Below are 8649 nucleotides of genomic sequence, written 5' to 3'. Positions count from 1 at the left end.
TAACATTGCACGGAAAGAATATTGTTATTTGATTGTACATTATTTAGAAGCATCTATTGTACTTTGGATTCCATATTTAACTCTCCTGCTCCAGCCGTTCTGGAAACTTTACGGTTGAAGTATAGAGTTTGGTTGTTAACGTTGGTAAGGCATTAATATCATAATTGTAGCGCTTAGATTTTCTATATTATACGGAATCCTTGAATATTATACGAAGAAATGTGGTTAGTCAAGATTGCTCGATTGAACGTATAAACGATATTGATGTAACTGCTACGCGAGCCGTTTTATTCCATTCTTATTTGTCGTATAAATAATGAATAACGGAAAAATGGTTATCGTTTCGAATTTCACTGTAAATGCGATAGTAAATTTTCTCTTATATCTTTTCAAATGCATAATAGTAATAATAATAATAATAATAATAATAAACAAGGGCGGATTGATCAAATATACTCAAATTCAAAATGGAAATATAATGCAATTAAATTAACAAAATCATGCGATAAAGAAGATAACAACAACAACAACAACAACAACAAATATATATATATATATATATATATATATTTATTTATAACAATATATATTGCAATGTTCGATTATAATAAGTTTTTGTAAATTTTAATTTTTATAATAAAGCGTAGTTTTAATGATAATTGTTTAAAGAGCACTTTTTAACGGATACTTTGACGTTAATCATTCGTCAATGCTAAATACTTGTAGTTAAAGAAATTATGGAAAAATATCACTCAATATATCTTTACGAAATATTTTACTATTATTATATACCACCAAGAAATATGAATTTCTTATGTTTGCAATTAATTGTATGGCAATGAGTATGCAAGGACTACGATTTAAATTATCAATACTATTCGATGAGCTCTAAAATAGAAAACGTTATTTTTAATTACAGTTTCTCTTTTTAGTTCCGTTTTATTTACAGTTATTCTTTAATGTATTAATTGAGTCGCTATAAATTCTTAAGAGTATACATGTATATGCTATTACAATGATTAATCAATAAATAATTGATCAAAATAATGATAATAAGGATAGTTCATTAATTAATCGATCATTATAATTAGAAGATTAATGAATTTAATTTAATATAAAATACAATATAAGGTAAAACACTACTGATTTAGTTCAATTATTCATTCCAATTATTATTCGCAGTATGTATGAGAGCAATTTATTCTTTTTTTTTTATTATTTTTTTTTTATTTTTTTTTTTTATTTTGTAATTAATTAATTTTGAGCATTCTGAAATGTGCAACTCTTTTGGATAATATGACTGCTATGCAATTTAAAAATATTGTACATTAGAAACGCGTAGAAATATGTGCGATAAAGGAGAAAAATAATTTTTTCAGTTTTAATATTCCAATTCATTTCAATAATGCAAGTTTCCCTCTTTTGCCATGGTAATGTCACGTTTCACGACCGTAATAATCTATCTTTTTTTTTTAAGATTTCAACTTATCTCGCTGTTTATCACAGAAATAGACTCTGCATGAATTCGATCTCTAGTCGAAAAGCAAAACGTTAATGCGCAATAAAAGTAATTGAGCAAAAGCCTAGACGAATGTCACTGTGTAGACATGCTAATTGCTTGGCAATCAATTCTAAAGCAAACGGCAAATTAAGACACATGGCAGTGCAACAAAAAACAAAACAAAAAAAAACAAAAAACAAAAAACTAAATACAAAAAAAAAAACAGGCTGCCGTCTCGTTAAGTGCGAATTAAATGATGGAAGGGTTTGGTCGTGCATTAGCCCTGGAAACGTCATTCGCGATCGCAAACGGCAGAAGCCGATGACCCGATTCGCGGATTTATTTTCGCTGTCTGTATCCGGGCGCTGGTGAAACACTGCGCCACTAGTGCCGCCGAGACGTCGGGTGGGAACGGCGGCTGCGATGTTTCGAAGGAGGGTGAAGGGGGGCGACATGAAAGGGGGAACGGTTGCGCGACAAATTCGTTGGACGGATCCTTCACGCGTTATTAGTGCGAAAAATCGATCGACCCCCGGTCCATAGCAGTCGCCGAGACACTGGCGATTTGAAAGTCGCGGAATCGCGATTGAACGAGGCGTAAACTTTTTCACATTTTCACCGTTTCACATGGAATTATCCGAGGCTCGGATGAGATTTTCTTCGACTTCAAATAAGCTTACTTCTAGTTGGCTTCACCAATTTCATCGTTCCTGCAGTCCGCGCACTAACGTATTTTTAAAAGCTTTTCACGTTGATCAATGAAAGTGAAATTGAAATTATGGCGCTGATGCACCGTATGTTCGCGCAAATCGTCATCCATTGTAGTTACAATAATTATAACAGACGAGAAAAAAAGACGCTCTAAGGCAAATTTTACTTTATCCTTTCGAATAAAGCTCGAACGCGAAACGACAAATTACATTCGCAATTACTTTAATAACGACTCTTCTTGCTTCGTTATAACGAAGAAATTATCGATTTACAATATCACAATCACCTATGGGATGGATCGTTTTTTAGCCAACTACGATAAAATATTATACACGACAGTATCCATTAAAAAAAAAACAAACTCTTTTGACGAATAAGTTCGAAAACTCGATGCCGAGACTCGATTGTAAGCTTCAACTAAGCAAAGTCGCATGATTACCAAAGTACCAAATACCATTGCACGCGAAGAATAACATTAGCGGTCGCGCAAAAGTTGCGATTAAGCTCGCAACAAAGTTTCTTTTAAAAGAAGAAAGATAATCTTCGAAGTTCATAGGATTAAATGAAATGCTACGTATGTATATACGGCCAGTGACACCTAAAAAGAAACTCGTAGAGTGCTTTCGCTCGCCTCATAAGCTTAAAAATGAAAATCAAAGTCCCGTAAAATCGGCAGTAAAAACAGCTCTTCCAGCTCACGAGGTTTTAAGACGACAACACTCGTCTCCACGTGCTCGTGTCGACTGCAGCGGCCGCGACTTATACTTCCTCCTCCTTTCCCTCCAGCCCCCCCCCCACCCCCACACGCACACAAACACAAACACCTCGCCCCACTCCACCTCCCGCGACACGAACATTGCTGCTACCGCCGCTGCCGCCATGCGCTCCTAGCAGTCGGGCACGTAGACCGGTATCAAGGCTCCTGCCTCCCAGTCCCCACCCCGCCCCACCCACAGCGGCCTCAGTCACGGTCGGGAAAATTGCCTGATCGCTCGCAGAGGTTAATTCGTGTGGCTCTTGGCCCAGGATAGTCCCTGCCTGCTCTTCTCTTATCGCCCTATTCTCTTCTGTCCCTGTTTTCACCCTGGCGTTTCATTTATTCAACTCAGCTCCCCGATGTTTTCCTCGCTGTCGTCGAATCTACCGACGACGTCCCACCCTTACAACGGAATGTCATCGCTTTATTTCGCTCGTCGCTCGCTACTCAATAATCGCCGTAGTGGAAAGCTGATCTCGGGGATGCCCGTTTCGGTCGCGGCACGTCGTTAATTACACCGTTACGCTGGCTGAGGGAATTTTCGAAAAAAATTCAGCGTCGTTGGTTACCGAGGCGAGAAAATGCTACTTCGTACGATGGCGGAGTCGCGATTTCTTTATTTACGAAATACTTGCGACGCCTTCATGCACCTGTGAATAAACATTGACGGCGATAAAATATTCCACGCAGCGTTATACAACCGCTTGGGTAATATAGTAATAGCTCGAAAAGCCTTTCAAGCGTCTTTATTTTCAGGCAAACGAATAATTTAGACATTAGACACTATAGTTTTGTATATTGCACATTCCTTTTCGTGACAAATATTTTTAAAAGGAAAGTAAAGAGGCGCACGTGTACGGGCACGTCTGGGCGTGAGCGCGAGCGCGCAGAGTGAAAATGTTGAGCGTAGAAAGTCCATTTCTCATAGGTTGTAAATCAAGCAGCTGATATGCAACGGGATGCATGTACTATATATTTAATTATGCAGGCTTGAGTCACGAATTTTTCTCACTTTGGAAATCTGACTTAACGAATCTAACCTAATTTCTAAATGACGGTGTTAAATTCTCAGATAGAAGAAAGCCTTTCTTACGTAACTACTATTTTCTTAAATAATGATTAATTTATTATAAATTACATGAACATTCGTACGAGAGTACACCTCTGCTGTATGTTTTTTTTTTCTTCTATTTTTCTCCTTTTACTTCTGTTTTATTTTTTTATCCAAATACGATCGTTAAAGTGAATGATTGAAGAACGTAAATCGCTAATATTATTTCAATAACGGAAACAAAAATCAATGCTCCATGTGCAATTAAAGCGACGGATTTGTTATATTACTTATAGGCTTGACGTCTATAACAATGAAATTGTCTTGCTTGTTTTATAAATAAATATTATTAATCGGATCGATTTAATCGAAACATTTAACCAAGCAAATAATTGAATCTTTCCCAGGCAATTAAGCTTCCATTGCGCGGATAATTGTAGAATTATTTATACTATATTATATTATAATTCTGCAGAACTTCGGTGTGTTTCTGACTCAATGATTCACCTAAAAAAATGTCTGTGTCATTCGCCAAGAAATAATTGTTCTTAATAGATATAAAAGAAATTTCGATTAACTAACATATAATCTTCATATTCGTATACTGTTTTTCTTATAAATACACACACGCGCGCGCGAGCGCGCGCGCGCACACACACACACACACACACATATATATATATATACATATATATACATATACATATAATTGAGTCTATTTATTTTCATTCGGATTCTATTACATCATAAAGGGTTATATATACACGTGTCAGTACGCGCACACACAGGCTCATATACATATTTAAATAAGTAATCATTTAATTTACATAAACCCTCGACAAATTTTTTTAACCTAATTATTTTACTGCGCCATAACATTACAGGCATTTACATACGCAAGTTCAATCATAGCATTTGCATTTATGCATTTAATATAGATTACGAAATTGAAAAATAATTCGCCTCATTAGCAAGCGCTTTCGTGTCTATCGAAAATAATATACAGACAAACGACAGACATTCATAATGTTTCAAGATAAAATTATAAATTCACTGGTTCCATTTTTAGTGAAATAATGGAAATAATTAAAGGGGCGCGATCGACAAACGGAGTTTAAATTCCAAGTCGTGTCAGTGATCAATAAGACGAAAACTATAATTTGCACTTGTAAACATTGGAAAAATTTATCCTCTCGCGCTCTCTGTTATTTGCCGCGGAAAGTCGACTTTCTAACCTGAAATGTCAAACACTATAAACTCGGCCGGTAAGAATCATTCTTGGCTCAAGCGAACGCTACTTTACCAACAAATGCTTGGTCGGAAATTCAAAAAGGAGTAAAACGAGCGGAAAAGGAAAGGAGCCAAGAGGAGAACGAACCCCTGCTCGCGTGGAACGCACTTGTAAGGGGCCGACGCCCCCTTTTCAAGGTGAACCACTCGAGAACTGCCGGAGATTACAGCATTTTTCCGGCTCTGGCTTTGCCTCTTTGCCTTCTTCTGCACCGTCTCCAACAAGTTCGAGAGTACGAAGTCGAAGTTGAATCATTTATCTCTTCGTCTTCGTTGTCCTCCCGCGAACACTTTACATACTATTATGCGACCTGAGAAGGTTCGAGCACACGAAACTTGGGGAGTTTAGTATAAACAATCTTGGCATATAATTGTCCCAACAATTACGTTGTTCGATCGACGATTATTAAAATGTAATAATAATAATGACGATGACGATGATGATGATGATGATGATGATGATGATGATGATGATGATGATGATGATGAATGAAGAAAAATAAGAATGAGAGGATACGCTTTTAAATGCCCGTAGCTTGGAATATAAAGCCTAATATTTATCATATAGGATAAGGAAAAATTTAACTTAAAATTAGTATATATGTGGCATACATGTATAATTAAGAATTTATAGAAATATATATGATTATTAGCAATGTTTAGTTCACAAATTGTTGGCAATCGACTAATCGTGTACAATTATAAGATGTTGGGCATTTCAAACGGATGGTAAAACTACATATCGATCGAGTTTTATATTTATATTATCTAGAGGTAATAATACTTCAATTACGTCTATGACTTAAAAGAATTGATTAAACTTTATCGTTAAAAATAAGTGTTCTTCCTTACCATTGATATGCGTTGAAATGAAAATAGACAAGACCCTGTCCATAAAGAAAGGAAGCATCCTTCCAATAATCTCCTTTTAATTCATAAAATTTTTGATATGCAGACATGGCTGTAACGAATTTTAAATAAATTACGTTGATAGTATGTTTCATTAGAATTTTCCAGTACTTTTCTATCAAAATCTTACATACCTTTATTATAATCTTCGAGTAATAAATGAAAATGGCCCAATTTACAAAATGTTTTAGGATCAATACTAATCCCCTTATCTTCCTCTTCGTCATCATCTTCGTCATCATCTTTGGAACCTTCCAAATTGGTTTTTGTACTATCAGCTTTCCTGCGCTGTTTCTCAGATTGTGCTTGCACTAACATTCTTTCCAAGTATTTGATTGCACGTACCACTAAGGCTTTCTTTTTGGCTTGTTCGGATGAATTTAATTTTAAGAAGCCAAATTGACGACTGAAAATTTTACATTAATAATATCAGCATACCATACAAAAACATTATAATTGTACATTAATACATTATAAAAACAAATGTTGGCTAATATAAGATGAATAATATGAGAAAGGAAGAAAGAAAACAAAAAAGTGGTATAAAAATTTAAATTACAACGTTTTAGAAAGAAACTTTAATTGTAAGTTTAAATGTAACATAGTTTAAAAAAAGGAAAAAAAAAAAAGTATATAAAACAATAAAGTACATAAGAATATTATGTTTCTTGAAAATTATTGAAAAACAAAATAAACAAAAAAACAAAGCAAATAAAAAAAAAAGATCTATTTATTTTATTACGTTTATTTTAAATGATAAAACCAGGGCAATTAAGTCAATGATTGTAAAAGATAAGTCTTTTCACTACCAAAGCAAGATAATAATTACTATATAAAAGTGACCACCATCAGTAAAAAGAATTATAAAAATATGAGGCATTAAGCATTTGTCTAGAGAGTGGCGAATAATGTTAATGTGAAAAGTGAATCGGCAAAAGAATGTAGGCAAGGATGTCAATAGGCTAGCTACAAAAGAAAAAAACGACAACAAAACTTTTGCTCACCTGTCGAGCTCCGAAAGTATTTGCAGCTCTTGCGGCGTAAGGTTGATGTCGTCCGTCTCTTGGGCCATTTCCACGGCTATTATCCACCGCCCTTCGGCGTTGGCTCTCAATTAAAAGTTGAGAAAATGATAAGAAGATAAGGAGAAAATAAAAAGAAATTTGTGTATGCACTGGTAGTAAAATCTCGCTAGTGTGCTCAACTAGCGAGCGGCATGGTGTCTGTTATTTCTTGCTCCCTGTAGAAAAACTCGCGACTAATCGCCCCTGGAGAAAACCACAACACGCACCGGACGTCAACTCATGTTCGGAAAACCCGGAGGGCACACAAAGCGCGGCGGCGGCGGCGGCGGCAGCGGCGGCGACGACGACGACGACGACGAGACCGTTTCAGGTTAAATACAGCGGACAAGTAGCGCGTATGTACGCATACGCGGCGCGCACATATGTACATCCAGGAAAATAACTTGTCTTACGCGAATGGAAACGCGAAGTCGCGCATCGTTAATTTGCGCTGGTGGTAAAGTGCACGTTTGTTTGTGTTTGTGCACGGCCACGAACCAAATGGACGGACCTAGCGGCGAGGTTAGGATTTGGAAAATTATAACCTAAAAATGTGTAGCCATCCACAGATGTCGTCGCGCAACGTTGGCGCAATTATTCGAAACGCTTTATCTTTTATTATTAACAAATTGAAAAACATTTCCTTATTTTTCTTGCACACCAAGTGGGATTTAATTATTTAATAAGAAGATTTCAATGCTTTTTTCAGACAATTATCGTATCGAATTTTTGAAGAGATTCATAAGCATTTTATATCATTATCAAGCAGCTTATACAGTTTTAGAAAAATAAAGTTATATACTCTTAAATTTGGTAATAAATATAATAGACAGACAGGCCGCGATGAGACATCTCGAGGAAATTAATTCTTATTTTAATTCCTTGTACTACTGTAGCAACAATTTTAAGCTGCTTACTTCATCCTTCGATACTTCCATTCGTCAATTAAATTAAACTAACTACAATCTATTTATATATAAATAGTCATCATAAGCTTGCTCGTGCAGCTTTACGACATTATTAGCATGAAATTTGTTCATCGTACGTAAATATTTGTTTTTTCTTCTTTATATATAATGTTCGTGCGCATGCTTAAACAATGTTAATTTTTTTTATTATTTTTTTTTTTTTTATTTTTTTTTTCCCAATATGACCATATACCATGGCCATACAATTTACCAATAATCAATCGACTCTTACAGTAAGAGGACAAAAAAAAAAAACAAAAAAAAAAAAAATGAATGAAGAAAACTTCTCCAATGGAATACAAATCCATAGTAGTGATCTGGTTTATTATTAAATAAGAAGAATTCGCGTGACACGCGTTCTTCGAAGTTTAAATTTAAAATTGGGACTGCTCCACCGA

The 8649-nt window shown here is 35.4% G+C and overlaps 1 protein-coding gene across 1 annotated transcript in view; it reads right to left on the bottom strand.

Moving 5' to 3' along the window:
• The window catches only part of Utx (Utx histone demethylase), a 146277-nt gene extending 138502 nt beyond the window's left edge, over positions 1 to 7775 (bottom strand). Inside the window, exons 1-3 of the mRNA XM_011507395.1 lie at positions 7224 to 7775; positions 6354 to 6625; positions 6163 to 6271 (exon numbers count right to left, since the gene is read on the bottom strand). Of these exons, the coding sequence (XP_011505697.1) occupies positions 6163 to 6271; positions 6354 to 6625; positions 7224 to 7291 (449 nt within the window). The 5' untranslated portion in view covers positions 7292 to 7775. The remainder of the gene's footprint in view (positions 1 to 6162; positions 6272 to 6353; positions 6626 to 7223) is intronic.
• Between the last annotated feature and the right edge of the window lie 874 nt (positions 7776 to 8649).

Source organism: Ceratosolen solmsi, unplaced genomic scaffold (assembly GCF_000503995.2).
Source record: "Ceratosolen solmsi marchali unplaced genomic scaffold, CerSol_1.0 scaffold6, whole genome shotgun sequence".
Taxonomy (NCBI): Eukaryota; Metazoa; Arthropoda; class Insecta; order Hymenoptera; family Agaonidae; genus Ceratosolen; species Ceratosolen solmsi.
Note: the sequence above shows the minus strand (reverse complement) of the source record. Positions and strands in the feature narration are given on the sequence as shown.